This window comes from Giraffa tippelskirchi, chromosome X (assembly GCF_054371585.1).
Source record: "Giraffa tippelskirchi isolate mGirTip1 chromosome X, T2T-mGirTip1v1.2.pri, whole genome shotgun sequence".
NCBI lineage: Eukaryota > Metazoa > Chordata > Mammalia > Artiodactyla > Giraffidae > Giraffa > Giraffa tippelskirchi.
In genome coordinates this window covers 106,248,967-106,267,259 of record NC_137289.1, presented here as the reverse complement: position 1 = coordinate 106,267,259, position 18,293 = coordinate 106,248,967, and the positions used below count along the sequence as shown (strand labels likewise).

The window sequence follows — 18,293 nt, the reverse complement described above, 5'->3', positions numbered from 1 at the left end:
TCCCCTAAATATATTCTTTGTGTGAGTCATTACTGTATTAACATTTCGCTGAAAATGTTTTGAGCATTTTTTACCCATGTAACTTGTTTTATGCCATTTACTTTGTTTGGTCTGCCTTCTTTTTCCATCTCCACCTTTAAATATCTTACCTGTCTCTTTGAGTTCTTCATCAAATCTTACTATTTGTCTCATTTAGAAGGAACGTCTAAATTTCCTAAGTGTGTGTGTGTGTGGAAGTATTTATTTGTTTTGTGTATGTGTTATTACTGATGTAGAGCTAAAGTATTCTCTCTTTTATTAGTATGAAAACTTATAAAATTAGTTCCTTTATCCCGTCAGATATGCCTGAGGGAAATCTCTGGACTCACCTTTATTAGCTCCAGAGAAGTTAAAGTTTTATTTTGTCTCTTTAAATGTGCTCAGACTGTGCCAGGATGTTTACTTAATATCATTACTTTTCTATAGTTTGGTAAAGTTCTAAAGGAGGCTTTTTAAAAAATGACTTTCTAGAAACCTTATTAAAAATGAACATTGCTTTAAAATACAGTCAACGTGTGTGTTTTTTGTCAGTAGTACTGTTAAGGTTTTAGTTTTTTATAATTTCCTTTTAAAAATTGTTAGCAGAGTCTTAACATTAAATGTAGAAATTTTAAACTGAAAATCTATAGATATAATTATGGTGATAAAAAACTTTTTAGATTTAAGAAGAAAATGCATGGATAGTTATGCATAGCAATATGCACTTTTATTTCAGTAGAGATTATGCTTTAATATTTGAAAATTGTAAGCCTTTCTAAGCATTAGATCATTAACAGTATTTTATGGTTTTAAGTAGCTGTTTCTCATGTTCTGAAATTGTTTGTTGATCAGAATACTGATGTCAGCAGAATTTGTATGTGTTGGTGGTTTAGTCTTACTTGCACCACAGAGACCGTGTTCCGGCTGCATATGGTTTGGTGAGATAAGAGTGTATTAAAATGATGACCAAAATTAGAATAGTCTGAGTTGTACCTGTTTTCTCCACACAGCGCTCTCCTCCTCCTAACACACAAACACATTCTTTTTTCTGTTTCTTCTCTCACCCCCAAGGGGTGGAAGCAACACATAGGAGAGAAAGATGGGAAAAGTTCAGAAAAGGAAATGAAAATGAACTTAGATCTATTTTGTTAGCTCAGGGAAACTCGGATCACTAAAGAGACTAGGGAGCGTCCCTTCCCACCCCCTCAACAGGAAGTCCAGTTTGCTAACTATGAAAGTGATGACACCAGTAAACAGATACTAGACATTTTCCTGTAATGTCTAGAGTATTTGAAAATAAAAGAGGAATGTAGACCTCAAGGAATAGACCACTTGGAAAAACTGGAGATAGCACACTGGTAAGTAGAGAATAAAATGATTTGATTATAGAGTGGCCATAACTGCTGGTTAACACTAAGCAAAAAAAAAATGGTATTGAGTTTGAGTGGTGAGTCTTAAAGGTAGTATTGGATTTAGAGTGAAGCAAAAGAATGAAAATATTTCAGGTCAGGAGACTATCCTCAGGAGAAGCAGTGAAAGCAAGAGGGCTAATATTTGCATGAAGGAGTTCCTGAGATGTGCCAGCTCACAGTTGAAGAGGAGCACTGTTAGGGCATGACTGGGAATGGGTGTAACTGCTCACAGACCTTAAATGCTACCTGGAGATTTGACTTGAGTATTATGGTTATTAGTAGGCAGTCATAGGAGGCTCATATTTGAGGAAGCACAGGCAAGCCAGAGCAGAGCAAAGGGAGTCTTTAAGGAGTCTGTTTCAGTTATCTACTAATGAGATATTGAAGATTGAGTCTGCAAGTATTGAATTCGAGGGAAACTTTGAAACAACCTGGAGAACTTGACGAACAGATATATATTGTCCAACCTTGTCATAGGCACTTGTAATAGTCCTTAAAGAGCAGTAAGGTGTAGCCCTGACTAGTGTGTTGGAACATGTGTTTTTGCTGATAGGTTAAATTTTTTAAAAAAATTCCCAATATGTTAACCTGTATAGAGAACTTGTTAAACTAAACCTGTGTTTCTTTGTAGTTGTGTAACATTTCAAACTAAGAACTAAAGGCACCTATGAAATAAAACACATATATCAAAGGTTGGGCAAAGGGTGGAAATAGAAACTGAGACAGAGTAGGAGATATTTTTCCTGAAGGGTTGCTATTGATGCTTTGTGTTTTCATTCTTCCCTTTCGCATACATCCTTTCTTGGACTGTTTTTCTTCCTATCTTCTTTTTCTCCTTTAATCCTTCTATCCTTTGCTGCCTTCCACTTCCATTCTCTTTCTTTCAGGTATATGTCTCAGGCCTGCCTCGATGTTTTGGGGGGTGGGGTGTTTTTGTTTGTTTTGTTTTTTTCAATTTTTATTGGAATATAGTTTATAAGATTGTGTCAGTTTCAGCTGTACAGTGTGTGTATACACATATATCCATTCTTTCCTGCCTGGATTTTTAATTAGCATGTGTGCACATTGCTTAGTTCTGACCCATTCCATAGGAGTTCTCTGAGCCATATCATTAGGAAAGGTTAATTAGGACCTTATGAAGCATTTATTATTAGTATTATTATTATTATAAAATTACTTAAAATTGCACACATTTAACTATACATCTTTACATGTTATTTATAAAATAAACAGAACTGTCACTTGGGTTGAGAAATAAAAAATTACTATCGCCCTGAAGTGAAAATGAAAGTCGCTCAGTAGTATCTGACTCTTTGTGATCTCCATGGAATTCTCCAGGCCAGAATACTGGAGTGGGTAGCCTTTCCCTTCTCCAGGGGATCTTCCCAACCCAGGGATCGAACCCAGCTCTCTCCTGCACTGCAGGTGAATTCTTTACCAGCTAAGCCACAAGGGAAGCCCAAGAATACTGAAGTGGGTAGCCTATCCCTTCTCCAGTGGATCTTCCCGACCCAGAAGCTTCTACTATCACCCTAGAAGCTTCCAAAAGCCCCTGAATTCCTGTTCCCAATCACATCTTACCTTTTAATTGGTATCATTTACTGCTGCAGTTATTCTCTTCTTAACCTTTTTATGCCCCTCCCCCAACACGTGCAACATGTGAGTTGTGTTCCCCCAACATACACACACTCTTTCTCACAGGCACACACATACACACACATGCACTTGCTTGAGCACACAATGCTTTCTATTAGAAAATGGTGCCTCTAGACATGACCAAGAGAATATAGAGGCTGAAGCTGCACCTCTTATTAGAAAGGTTTGAGAAAAGTACAGAGACCTTCTTAGCAGTATGCAGATGAGTATCTTGAAGTCTGATTGAGAGGAGCAGGAAGCCACCTTTGAATAAGAAAGGTAATTTTCTTCTAATTTTTACATGAATTCTTTCATACCATGTCTTTGACTCCTCTCTTCTGTCTATACACACTAGATAGCAAAATACATAAATAACCAAACCCATTTGAAATGCCATGTAACACAGAGATGCTGAACTCCTTTTCAAGAAGAAATTATTTAACCAGATGTAAAAGTATCTGATACCAGACCTATTGGCCCCACGCCTCACAATAAATATTACTGTTTAGAACCCTTAATATTATAATAAATACACAGTTTTTCTGGAGGTGGAATAGATAGTACACAAGTCAAAATAAAGTTGCTTAAAGACATAGGGCATATTGTTTTGCTCTATTTTATGGTATTATATTTTGAAGTTTTATATAAAAGATTGACTTTTATTTTGAAATTATCTAAGATTCCAGGTAGCCTCCTTTAAGATTAAATAAAAACAATGAATAGTTGATAAAAAGCTTTGCAAAGAATTTATTAGCCTGTACTTGAGATAAGCCTTAAATCATGTAGAGAGATATAAAATGATGCCTAAAATACTGTATATCTGATACTATAATTTTCAAAATTCAAATTTAGACGTTTTTCTTTGTCAAAATTTTAATTTCATTTATAAGTACATAGTAACATTCATGTGATCAAATTAAATGATATAAAAATGTATTCAGTGAAAAGTGTTCCTTCTTCATCCTTGTATAAGTTCTACTGGTTATTAAGACTTTTTATGAAAGATAAAATGTGAATTTGGGGTAAAAACACATCAAGTGACAGAATAGAGAGCCCAGAAACAGACCAAGATATTTGATACGGACATTTGATTTAGAACAATGTGGCTCTGTAGAGCTGTGGTACGGATGGTCTTTTCTATGTATGATGTAGGGGCTATTGAATATCTGTATAGAAAAAGATGAAAACATTATATAAAAAATAAGGTACAGATGGATTGCAAACCTAAATATGAAAGAAATAAAAAATTTTTAAAAAGAAGACTTCATTTTATGGAATAGACTAGAAACAAGATTAATCTTCCTTAAAAACAAAACTATCCACCTGCTCTATCCTCTCTCCCTTAGGAAATTCCAGAAACAGTGAAATTAGTTATTAACACTGAGAATTTTATTAAGCCATAAAATATTATTTGAATAATTAAGAATTAATTCAACTCATCTTCCTTTTCTCTTTTTATATTATATGCTTTGTTACATAAAAAACCCAAGAACTGCTTCCCAGTCTTTTTTTTTTTAAGCTATCCATTGACATCATTTTTATAAAACGGGCATTTCCTTTAAAACAGAATTGCATAAAACAGAAATTTTACTGTGCTACCATGCAAGCATTCATGTAATTGTTAAAAAGTAAAGATATCTTTTGTCTATGTTCTTTCAGGGCAATTAAAGCATTTCAGGAGGTGCTTTATGTTGATCCCAGCTTTTGTCGAGCCAAGGAAATTCATTTACGGCTTGGGCTTATGTTCAAAGTGAACACAGACTATGAGTCTAGTTTAAAGGTAGGTTGTTGGGCTTTATCAAAGATACAGTGTTTCATTTTTTGTGCTTTTGAGGGGGGGTGTCAAATATTAGAACATTGAGAAATGTTGGAATTTGTATTGGTACTTCAAAAGAAAATTTGAAAATTTAGATGAAAGAACTTTTATCAGCTGTGAACTGAAAGATGTATATGTTTGGGTTTCAGAGTACAAAGTAGTTATAATGCTAAGACATAAGCAAGTAATTATATCAGTAAACTTTTTTTTCTTAATTAAAGTTTGAATTGTGGTCCGTCATCAAGAAAGGGTGAAGGTTTCAACCTCGATTTGAACATCTGAATCACTCTGCTGTTAGTGATGGGTCAGAACCAGCTGCTCAGTGATTCTGTATCTGTGACCCCATCTTTGACCATTTACTTGTAAGAGTCTCACTAGGTGTCGTTCACCTCTACCAGCAGAGCATGTGTCATATCTTAAATTATTAAAAAAAAGTGTGTTCTTTGCTAGTCATTTCAACTGCTAGTTTGTGAGTATAAACATTGTTGGGCAAAATAGCACGTCATTGCTTAAATATTTTACTTTCTTTAGATTTTAACATTTCTCAAGTTTTTCATTGAGTTTCCTGTGCTATTTATGCCATAACTTTAGGTATTACTGGGCTTTCCATGAAAATAGTGCTTCCCTGCTTGACAAAAGTATTGATGTTTGAAAGGATTAGAAGTTCTAGGAAAAGCTTAATTTTTTGTGAGTTTATGACTATGATGGTTGCCATGTTCTAAATATCTCCATTGTATGCTATCTTCATTCTGAAGGGTCAGGAGGTAGATAAAGAAAGATAATGCTTTACAGTAGGTTGTAATTTGAATTCACTAATAAGGAAATACTGAAATTTTAAAAAATTATTTAGGAATGCCTAATTGCTCAAGAGTTGTAGACACTTTCACAGATACCATTTCTGTCTTTCATGAGTTTATACAGAACAGTGCTGTTGGTATGAAAGAGAGGTATACACCCCAAAACACTAAAATAAGTAGATCGTGCAAGTATTCAGATCACACAGTTGTCAAAGGTGAGTACAGTTTGAGGAATAGGCCCTAGGGCAAATGTAAGTAATGTGGAGAAGTTAATCAGTTTTCCTCAAGCTTAGAGCAGCCTGTCTCAAACTATTTTGGCATGTGAGTGGACTTGAAATGGAAAACAAGTTCAGATATTCCATCTTGCATATTTTGACCTCCTGTTGGACAGTTGCAGTGTATACTAGCAAACCAGATATTAAAAGCACTTATAATACAAAATCAACTTACTTGAGCGTTTTACAGAACTGTCACAGTATGCATATTGTGTGTTGCAGAAGTATTTTTGGTAGCAGTTTGATAAATGTTGCTTAGGAAATATATTTGAGTGGAAAAAAGTAATCAGGTTTGTCCCAAATTATGGTATGTGGCTGTCTCTGAATATCAGTACAGTGTTAACTTGATTTTATGGATGCAAAGCTCTCTTTCCATGAAGGTGGCAATATTTAAAATCCCCTTTAATAAGGGGAAACTGTTGGGCAGTGTTTCATGACTAATTCAAAGTGTTCTTGCTTACTCATGTTCAACAGAAACCTTCCTGTATACAACTTTTCATTTGTTCGAATGTGTTTAAAGGCTAACAAGCTTTCAAGTCATAGCAGTTTTTGCAAGATTGCCTTAATAAGTGCAGTCTTCTTGTTTGGGGCCTTTCTTCCATTTATTTAAAATACTTGATATACCATTCTGATGTTTGTTTCATTTTTATGAACATAGAAAAGAATTTCAGGAGTCCTTGATATTTTTCTTCAATTAAATGAGGTTTCATTTAATTTTTATCTCATCTTGACATTGGCTTTTTAAGACTTCTGTCTCCAGTATTCCTTGTCTATTTGCAAGAGAATTTTAGGCAACGTTTGTAGTTGAAGATGTCGTATTTCAGTTTATTACTCTTAAGTGCTTAGCATTTAGTGTAAATAGAGGTAGGAATCAGAAGGAATGATATGCCCCATTCCCCGTAGGTAGCCTCCAAGTTTCCTCCGGTGGACTGTCTAGTACTTTACCTTCATATGGATGGTTTTGGAGCCTCTGGTGACTTTTCCACTCCATGAAGTTGTTTCCTAGCACAGTGTGTTGGTATAGATGCTTTGGGCTGCAACCTCAGAAAACTCCCAACTGAAGCTGGTTAAAATGACAACAAAAAAAGTAGCTCAGTAATGTAAAGTCAAGCCTTTAGGATTGGTTGATACAGCTGATCCAGTGTTTGATTAAAGGTTTATTTTCCTCTTTGTTTTATGTTGGCTCCAGGTTGGTTTCCAGGTGTGATCAAAGTGAAATGATTTCTTTTTCATGTTTCATAAAGAAAAGTGTTATATAGTAACGGTATAGGTGCTTAGTATAGTGCTGGCATATAGTAAGTACTCAGTAAATACCTGATTTATCGTGTTGTAGAGGACAAAGATCCTTACTTCTTGTTGATCATTTCAAGAACACTTTGCATCTCGTTGGCCAGAATTAGACCACATGGCCATTCTCAGTGATTCCTTATCAAAGATTTGGTTATTCTGTTCTATTCTTTGGATCAGTTATGTCCCGTTTTTGAGCAGAGCTCAATTTCCTAAGTATGCTTTTCCTATCGAATAGAAGAGTGAGGGGTGGGTAAAAAGAGTGTTTTGATATGGAGGTAGTGCATACAATCTGTCCATTACAGATCCCAGTCTTCTCTGCCTCATTTTCTTTCCCTCTCAGGGATAGAGATACAACATATACAGTATGTTTTAGATGGTAAAATATTTAAATAAAATGCAGTTTATTTTCATAATAGATTCCTGCTTTTCACCCACACATGAAATGCATTCCAGGGCCTCCTGTTTTATTTCTATCTCTGGTAATAACTTTTCTCCCAAAATGTACTACTGAAACAGATTCATTCTGTTTTGGTACTGTGTAAATAGCTCTCAGAGCAAGCAAATTTGGTTTTAAAATTTGACCGTGCCACTAAACTAATTGTGTGACTTTGGGCAAGATGCCTAACTTTTCTGATCCTCTTTCTGTCTGTAGAACTGGAATAACTACCTACTCCACAAGATTGTTACAAAGATTAAACAATATATATATATATCAAAGTCTCTGACAAATAAGTTTTTTCAGCCCTTCTTTTTTAGTTCTCACTTTTACCATATCTAAAACTCTGATTTGGGGCCAGTATTAGATATTGTTTGTATAAAATCCATTTTCCTCTCCTAGAATTTAATACTTGTATTTTTGTCATACTGCCCATCCTCAGAAATATGAAGTTAATGCCCAACTTACTTTTCAACTAGTGATGTTATTTTTCTATTAAATTGGCCAGTAAAGATTTTCACATGTTTAGTTGAGTGATGGAGGTGTACCTATTCTTAGTTTATTAGCTAGTTTAGTATTATCTGAACCAGAGTCCATTTCAGAGTGACATTTTTGCATGATACTGTGTGGCTTTTCTTTTCTGCTTTATATAATACACCCTCAGTTGGGATTAGTTGCCTATTTAACTCCATATAATTAATTCAGAATTTTATTTCATTACTTTTTAATGATAATTGCTTACATTTGTTATGTATTTGAATCAGTGTGCTGTTGTTGCTTCAGAAAAGCACGCCAGTCTTGACAGGTAGTTTTATATGATGCCTCTAATTTTTACATCTTGGCAGACTATTAAAATGATTTCCTTCATATGGAGCTAATAAATGCAAAATAGGATGTAATATCACCCATATTCTTTGGTCAGTTAATACATCTATTTTAATTTAATGAAGATCATATAAAAGTTCTCCCTGATATTTAGATATTTAAGTTCCCCTCAAATAATGGGGGCATTCAGTTTTTTTTAAAGGTAGATAAAGAAAGTGGCTTTTTCTATGGGAACTTGTGAATAGTTGACTGGGATACCAGTGTAAGTCCCCTTATAATTTGATATTTGAAGATGACAAGTGCTAATTAAAGGTAATAATATGAAGGGATTAAGAAGATGTGAATTACAAAAGATGATTCAAAGGAAATGGGTTGAACTCAAATGACACTTGTGTGTTAGCTTGGCATTATACCAGGTGCTTAGTGTTTCTTGAATGGATAGCTTAACAAAATGAAAGAGGTGATAAAATGACAAAATGCCTTTCATAAGATTGGCTGGAAACATTGGGGAGAAAAGAGGAGGCTGATTGTATTTGTCATCTTCTTCTACACAAACTGACAGTGCAGTTTTCTCTAAATGCCCCCTGTTCACCAGTTCATTCTGCTGTCTCCCTTCTATTATTATATCTCACATGAAACTTCTGAGTGAAATAGCATTTTACTCTTTTTTTTAAAAAAAAAAAACACTCTTCTCCAGAAACCGCTTCATTTCCAGGTATCTGATTTGATATCATACTTTAGACTCAGGAATTTTACTGTTATATTTTCTTATTCCAAGAAATTAAGGCAGAAAGAAAAAGTAAAGGCATGATGATGTGTATTTCCTTTTAGAAATCACTTTTGGAAATACGTCCTGTCTTTTACTATTTTATTCATTAATGTAGACTATGTAAATCATTTTCTTCATTTAATTGAGATGCTCTGAACTATGTATTATAAAAATATTTGCTGAGAATTTGAATACCAGCTACTAATTTTAATCAGGCCTTAAGTTTCTAAGATATATCTGTAGTATTTTTTATTGAAGCTTTAACTGCATATTTTTATTCATTCAGTAGTCTAAAGATAATAAAAGTTGCTATTATTTCTCTATAACCCACTCCTGCCCTGCTTCCTTCAGTTGCTCAATAACTTAACTCTTCTAATTGGCAGTTTGAAAATTTAAGGCTTTTAAAATTTTTTAGTTTTTTATTGAGATAGAATTGACATACACCTTTGAGTAATTTGTACAATGTGTTGATTTGGTACATTTATATATTGCAAAATCATCATCACCATAGCATTTCCTAATAACGTCTCTGTCACGCCAGATAATTATCTTTTTTTTGTATATGAGAACAATTAAGATCTAGTCTCTTAGCAGCTTCAAAGTTTATAGTACAGTATCATTGATACAGTAATCACTATACTGTAATCTAGTTATCTGCTAGTTTCACGTTTGTACCTTTCAACCACCCCGTTTCCCACTTTGGCAGTGGAATTTGGTTTCTCCTGAGTGTAATGTCACTGTTTGTCTTGGCAGAGAATGGTCACTGCTCTTTGTCTTTTCTGTCCATTTTTCTTCATTTGTGGACAGAAATCTTTTCCTTGCTCTGTCGTTTTTCTACTGTTCATCAACTTATCAGTTCAGTTCAGTTGCTCAGTCGTGTCCGACTCTTTGCGACCCCATGAATCGCAGCACGCCAGGCCTCCCTGTCCATCACCAACTCCTGGAGTTTACCCAAACCCATGTCCATCGAGTCGGTGATGCCATCCAACCATCTCATCCTCTGTCATCCCCTTCTCCTCCTGCCCCCAATCCTTCCCAGCATCAGGGTCCTTTCCAATGAGTCAACTCTTCGCATGAGGTGGCCAAAGTATTGGAGTTTCAGCTTCAACATCAGTCCTTCCAATGAACACCCAGGACTGATCTCCTTTAGGATGGACTGGTTGAATCTCCTTGCAGTCCAAGGGACTCTCAAGAGTCTTCTCCAACACCACAGTTCAAAAGCATCAATTCCTCGGTGCTCAGCTTTCTTCACCGTCCAACTCTCACCTCCATACATGACCACTGGAAAAACCATAGCCTTGACTAGACGGACCTTTGTTGGCAAAGTAATGTCTCTGCTTTTAAATATGCTATGTAGGTTGGTCATAACCTTCCTTCCAAGGAGTAAGCGTCTTTTAATTTCATGGCTGCAATCTCCATCAGCAGTGATTTTGGAGCCCAAAAAACTAACGTCTGACAGTGTTTCCACTGTTTCGCCATCTATTTCCCATGAAGTGATGGGACCAGATGCCATGATCTTAGTTTTCTGAATGTTGAGCTTGAAGCCAACTTTTTCACTCTCCTCTTTCACTTTCATCAAGAGGCTCTTCTTCAGTTCTTCTTCACTTTCTGCCATAAGGGTGGTGTCATCTGCATATCTGAGGTTATTGATATTTCTCCCAGCAATCTTGATTCCAGCTTGTGTTTCTTCCAGCCCAGCGTTTCTCATGATGTACTCTGCATATAAGTTAAATAAGCAGGGTGACGATACAGCCTTGATGTACTCCTTTTCCTATTTGGAACCAGTCTGTTGTTCCATGTCCAGTTCTAACTGTTGCTTCCTGGCCTGCATACAGGTTTCTCAAGAGACAGGTCAGATTATCTGGTATTCCCATCTCTTTCAGAATTTTGCACAGTTTATTGTGATCATCAACTTATACTTTACCTTTTAATCTTTTCTATGTATTATCTGGGGCTTCCCAGCTGGGGCTAGTGATAAAGAACCCACCTGCTAGTTCAGGAGACATAAAAGACAATGGGTTCTACCCTAGGTCAGGAAGACCCCCTGGAGAAGGGAATGGCTACCCACTCCAGTGTTCTTGCCTAGAGAATCCCATGGACAGAGGAGCCTGGTGGGCTACAGTCCATAGGGTTGCAGAGCCAGACACAACTGAAAGTGACTTAACACTTTAGCACTTTTTGTGTATTATCTGGTATGAGGTGATCTGCTCATTGGTTTATCTATCTACTAATGCTTTCTCCACTTCAATCTGCCTGCCCAGTTTTATTTTTCCTTTTGATATTTATTTCTGCCCTGAGTTCTGTTACATACCTGTAAGTGCAAAGTAGTATAAATAGCAGAAGAACTTCAGTTCCTCAAATACATGTTTGAAAAGGACATGACTGCTCATAGATGTTCAGTAACCATCCTTTCCTGATACTGAGCAGTTGGGAGAAGCCCAGGTTTCCTGTGTCAGGTTTCTCTCCTCAAATATATTTTAACTGCAAGAAGTCATTTCTAATCAAAAAGCACTTTTTGGTGTTTACAGATGACTGCTTAAATTTGTGGTTATAAATATTAGGTCTTCAAATGCAGCTTTATGAAACATTCAGTATATCCATTGTCACAATTTTTTTAAGCTTATGTTTCTAAACAACATTTTACAATGCAAATTGTAACATTATCCCCTTTATAAAATATATATTATGTTAACTTTGTTATTTTTGTGTGTGTTAGTCTTATTTTGATATGAACACATACCTAAAAACCCTAGTTTTAGGAATGAAATTTGTTGGTTTTTTAATTCATACTTTCAGAATTCTGGCAATCTTTGAAAAAAGAAAAAATAATTTGCCTTTGACCTGCAAGAATACTTGACAAGCCTTCCATTCTCCCACTTAAAACCCTGGTTCATAAAACCCTGTTTCATAAAGGCTGTGTAAACAAACATTGTTTCCTCAGCTTGAAGGATCTCTTTTCTTCCCTCATCTGTATCTTTTGGACTCTGCTATGGGATTGTCTTTAAACTTTTATTAGAACATTAATTTCAGTGAGCCTTTTATTCAGTTGCATAGATGCTGACTCAGTGCTGAAGAATATCTAACAATGCAGGAGCTGCAGGAGATGCGGGTTTGATCCCTGTGTTGGGAAGATCCCCTGGAGGAGGAAATGGCAACCCACCCCAATGTTCTTAACAGGTATAATTCCATGGACAGAGGAGCCTGGCGGCCTACAGTCCATGAGGTCCCAAAGAATCAGATGTAGCTGAGCACACACGCAGGCATAGCCGTAATGGAGTGCTTGGCGTAGAGTTAAAATGGGTTACAAACATTTTACTACTAAAAAGCAGCATTTGCTTTAATTGAATATAGACAGCAGTATTGACTACACGTACCTTGTCTATATAGACTGAAGTAAGGCTTTTGGGGGTCAGCACACAATTTGCAAGTTTTAAATATTGGCATTTAACCCTGACTGTGCATTGGAATAAGTCGTCGAGGGTTTTATCTGGTTCATAGGGTATTGTCCTCAACCCACTGAATCAGAACATTTGAGATTGAATCTGGAATCCACACATTGCTCCAAATTAATAATTTATACATACAACCATAAGTTGTCAGTAATGAAAAGTTATCTCACTGCGTATCTTCAGGTTTTGGAATAGTTGAAGGGTTCTACAACTGAAAAGATGGTGAGATAATCACAGACTACACAACTAGAAGTAAAACATTTTAAAAGGGAAATAAAGTCTTGAAATTGGAGTTTTATGTGTTAATTACATCAACTTTCATTTCTATCTGGAGGGGAAAATCTAGTTCCTAAGTCTATAGAAAGCAAAGTACTGAAAAGTTATTTTGAAATATTGAACAAGTCAGAACCTTTTAAAGAAAAAGTTACTTTGGTGATAACGATGTCAACAGAAATTGTAATGAATTGAAAGAAAGAAAGTGAAGCTGCTCAGTCGTGTCCGACTCTTGGCGACCCCGTGGACTGTAGCCCACCAGGCTCCTCCGTCCATGGGATTCTCCAGGCAAGAATACTGGAGTGGGTTGCCATTTCCTTCTCCAGGGGATCTTCCCAACCCAGGAATCAAACCCAGGTCTCCTGCATTGCAGGCAGACACTTCAACCTCTGAGCCACCAGGGAAGCCCACGTGAATGAATTGAACCTTGTATTAAATTGGACCAGAAATGCTCTATTAAAAGGAAATTACTGTAACATTAGGAAAAAATGTTGTAGGTAAATCTTCTTGCTTTAAAATTAGTTCTCTATAGAATGCTTTCTGCCTTGAGGTTTGCAATAGTCTTTGAACTGCAGAAGCCTTCATTGGGTGGTAACTATTTCACACAGCAGTAGTCACTTTCAGTACTGCAATATTTTAGTATGAGGTGTATTTCCTAGCTCTTTCTGTTGGTTGCAAGGATCGATGCTAGATATTTTACCATGGTATCTTCAGGTTTGGGGCTGATTATCATAGTTGATAGTTATTTGCTGATTTATATGTTAAAAATACATCTATTTTGCATCCAGTTTATATACTAGAAATGAAACTATGAAGTCATACCATCTCCCCATTCCCCCCACCCCCAGTCTCTCATCTCCCTTCAGTTTACTAAAAGGTGTATCAGTGGTTTTTGTTATGTGGGGTGGTTTTATGTGGTTGTTCTTAGTTTGTTAAACTTAATTATCTGTAAGTTTTTTCATTCTCACGCCTGTTTTTGAATATGTACACTCCTGCAGAGTTAATTTTTACGTATCATTGTGGTTTGGAAATGTTTGATATTTCATGATGTTTTGGGTTTGAAATGGTGCATCAGTGACTTCATTGCTGATTTTAAGATTGATTAATAATTATGTAGTCCAGAACTACTACGGCCAGATTTCATTACAGGACCTTCAATATTGATAGATGAAATGTAGATTGGGCGATTTGAATTATGGATCTCTCCGCTTTTTGTTGGAGAAGGCAATGGCAACCCACTCCAGTACTCTTGCCTGGAAAATCCCATGGACGGAGGAGCCTGGTAGGCTGCAGTCCATGGGGTCGCGAAGAGTCGGACACGACTGAAGTGACTTAGCAGCAGCAGCAGCTGCTGCTCTTTGTGAGATTTCAGTGAAATAGTGAAACTAAAATATTGCCATCTTAAATGGTGTTTTCTTGGCCAGTCAGTTTGCATCCTTTGACTCAGGAAAGTTCTGTCTTGTGTTGTTGTTTTGTTGCTGGCTGACTTCTTTTGTGACCCCATGGACTGTAGCCCGCCAGGCTCCTCTGTCTATGGGATTTTCCAGGCAAGAATATTGGGGTGGGTTGCCATTTCCTTCTTTCCCAATCCGGGGATTGAACCTGCATCTCCTGCATTGGCAGGCGGATTCTTTACCACTGAGCCACCAGAGAAGCCCCTGTCTTATCTAAGTATTAATTTATGCTGGCAGGATAAATTAGACTTAGAAGTGTAGTACAATCTGAATGTGTGGCTGCTGTGCCTCTTTTTATCTAGAGGAAAGCAACTGGTTATAAAATGTGCTTTGCTTTCATAGTACTCACTTTTTAAAAGAGTCTGTTTTCTATTGCTATGGTAGCACACTAAAAGGATGTTTGAGGACATACAATCTGCTTTGTAGGCCAGGGGAGAATAAAAGCAGTTCTCAAAGTGTTCAGATGTTGGATTTTTTTTTTTTTCCATTCTGTAAACGATGGCAAATATTTTTTCACTTGTGTTTAGCATTGTGTCTCTAGTGTCTTCATTGTCCTAAGGACATTATAGGGTCTTGAAGTAGTCATTGAATGGATTAAATATTTAATATTTAAGGGTCATAGTTATTTCGTTAGTAGCTTGCTCATTCAGGATATTACAACCTCTAAAGACTGAATACTGCAAATGTAGGCTACAGTAATTATGCATGCATATAAGAGACATTTGTGAATAACTACTAGTTCATATGAAATTATGCCTTCTAATCTTTCTTTTATTGTAATACTGGGTAACTGACATTAGTTTATTTTTGTTAACTAAGGGGTCTGGTTGACCAAGTGCAGTTTTGTTGATTCTGTGTTGAAATACAGTACTAAAAGCTTGCTGATGACCTTCTCCCTTGATATAGAAAGTTTTCAGTTCCTTTTGGGCTTACATCTAGAAGTTGTCATTATATGTATCAGTTTTCAGTTTTTCTAGCAGTTGAAAAAAGAAAAGTTTTTAGACATTTGGCTTGTGGATAGAAATGGTGAATTTTAGAAAATTGTTTTGTACGTTTGGCTTTTGATTACTTTTAATGGTAAAAATTTGTGGAGGCTTGGAAATTTTGAATATGTATTTCTGGAAATATCTCTTAGAAGAATTCAGAGACTTAACCTTTTTTATTTTTTATTATTTGTTTATTTGTTTCTCACTGTGCTGGGTCTTCACTGTTGCACCAGCTTTTCTCTAGTTGCGGTGAGCTGGGGCTACTCTAATTGCAGTGTGAGGGCTTCTCTTGTTGCAGAGCACAGGCTGTAGGGCTCACAGGTTTCAGTAGTTGGCTGCACATGGACCCTCAGTAGTTCTCTAGGGGATCTTCCTGACTCAGGGATCAAACCTGTGTTTTCTGCATTGCAGGTGGATTCTTTACCTGCTGAGCTATCAAGGATATTTTTTAAAAAATATTCCATACTAACTATAGTACTGGTTTGTCTTTTCCTAATTATATCTATATAGCCAGTTCAATGTTGATAAACCTGATGTCATATCGCACCCCGTTGGTTTTTTTGACTATATTGCACAGCATGTGGGATCTGAGTTCTCAGACGACGGATCAAACCTGAGCCCCCTACATTGGAAGCATAGTCTTAACCACTGGAGCACCAGGGAAGTCCCTGGCACCCAGTGTTCTTGATGATGATTTGTATTCTTAAAGATTAGCATTATGCCTTGAGTTTGACGTGTATTTTGTTTTGGGTTCTTTTTTTTTTTTTTTGTCGGGAGGGACAGGTTTATGCAATATTATTACAAGTGGATGCTGTAAATTATTAGTGGTTTAATATTGCCTACACATATAATAGGGTATATATCCTAAAAGGGTAATTGCATTTCTTTTCTATTGGTTGCAAAGATATGTGCTAGATATTTTCTAATGCAGCTTCAGGTTTAGGGGTTGGTGATCATTATTGATAGTTTATATCTTAATATCTTAGTAGGTACATCTGTTTTGCATCTGGTTTAGATAACTAGAAATGAAACTATGAGGTCATGCCATCCCCACCCTAGTCCCTCATCCCCCTTTACTTTTAGAAAACCAGTGATTTCTTTGCATGGGATGGTTTTGTGTGGCTATTTGGTGCATTCTTTGTGATACTTCAAATACTTTTAACAGACTCTAAATACAATAATTATTGAAAAATCACTAAGGGCAAATAGTTTTACCCTTTATGATAATTCTCATAGTCATTTAAAAAATGTATCTATGTATCATTTTGAGATAAGTAGTGGTATTTAATCCATTAACACCATTGTACTTTTACTTTCAGTTTTTAAAATAATGATGTGTTCTATTTGAAGTGTTCAGTAACTAACACTTCCTATTTACTAGAAGACTTAAAAACCGGATTCTTTTTTCCATATAAACAAATTTACATAGGATAACTTGATATCAAGTTAATTCTTATGCCAAATCTCTATTGTCAACTGTTCAAAGAAAATAATGCAGCAGTCTGTTCTCAGCAATAAATGTTCAAAGTAATGCTAGTTGGTTGTCTAGTATGTTTTATATTTGCATAGCATAGTTTCATAATTATATTAAACCTTATATGCCTGAAAATTATCTTATGACTGATTTTTAGTGCATTAATTTTCTCTCTTCTTGCAGCATTTTCAGTTAGCTTTGGTTGACTGTAATCCCTGCACTTTGTCCAATGCTGAGAGTAAGTATTATTAAGTACCATGGTTCTCTGCATGTATTCAGATCACTTCATGGCAGATAATAATAATAGTCATGAATCCTGTGTAATTTTATCCCCTGGAATTGTTGAGTCTAACTGTAGTTGTTGCCATAACTATTTGTACAAATGGAACATGTGAGACCAGTTATTGTGAACAATGTGTGTCTGAAATAGATATGCTAGTGAACTGGGTTGTTGAATTAAAATTATCTGTACTAGTGAACAGGATTGATTATTTGTATATTAATTACATTGTAGATGACTTGGGGAGGTTAAAAACAGGATTGCCAGTCTTTTCAGAAATCTGAGTGTACAAAGATTCATGTGTTAGTTCACTGATTCATACTTTGTGAATTAAAATTATTGGTAATGACGAGGATATACTTTGACTTTCTATTATAGTTTTAAACATCATACATAAAGATTATGGTGAGATTTTTCAATTAATTAGAGTGTATAAAAATTGAATAATTCTTCATGAAAATTTCAGCTAAATCAAAAGATTGTATATTTTACAAAGTCAGTAGTTTGCTATAAGCGTCTTCATTTTTTTAAGCATATAGAAAGGAGTTTAGTGAAGAGTTAGTAGTCACAATGGTAAAAATGCCTCCAAATGATTGACTCAGTGAAAAAACTGTAGAAATTTGAATATAACTTGCATGTAAGATGAAATAAGATATAGTGTTGATTAAATCATTATCTAGAACAGACTAATTATCTCATAATTCTACTAAATGCAGTTTTCTGAGAAAACTTAAAAGAATTCTGTTTTCTTTAAATGAAACTTAGAATTTAGTACTGATCAGTGTATTTCCAGGAAAAATGGTGGAAAGGTAACAAATGGAGCACTATTTTCATTTCTAAGATGAGGTTAAATGAGAAAAAGGATTTAACTCATTGGTATATTAATTTATAAAGTGTTCATTTTTTTTTATTTATTTATGTATCCTTAATTTTATATCCAGGTTATATAAACCATCTAAAATATAAACCCCTAAAATCCTTTTAAAATTATTTTATGGGAATAAGAAAAAAAAATCGGATTTTCATTTAATTGATTGTATCTAGTGCCTAGAAACTAACTTTCATTTGTACTTGTCAATTTGAATGATAACTTTTGAGGGACGT

General features: G+C 35.5%; 1 protein-coding gene across 18 annotated transcripts in view; it reads left to right on the top strand.

The window, feature by feature from the left end:
- Window positions 1-18,293, top strand: part of KDM6A (lysine demethylase 6A) — a 181,540-nt gene that overhangs the window by 87,026 nt on the left and 76,221 nt on the right. For 14 of the 18 annotated variants that reach the window (XM_081566393.1, XM_081566394.1, XM_081566390.1 and 11 more), the window contains 2 exons: window positions 4,725-4,845; window positions 17,093-17,147. In XM_081566393.1, coding sequence (XP_081422519.1) covers window positions 4,725-4,845; window positions 17,093-17,147 — 176 coding nt within the window. Of the gene's footprint in view, window positions 1-4,724; window positions 4,846-17,092; window positions 17,181-18,293 lie in introns of all 18 variants that reach the window. The other 4 variants (XM_081566399.1, XM_081566395.1, XM_081566396.1 and 1 more) reach the window with 1 other exon arrangement.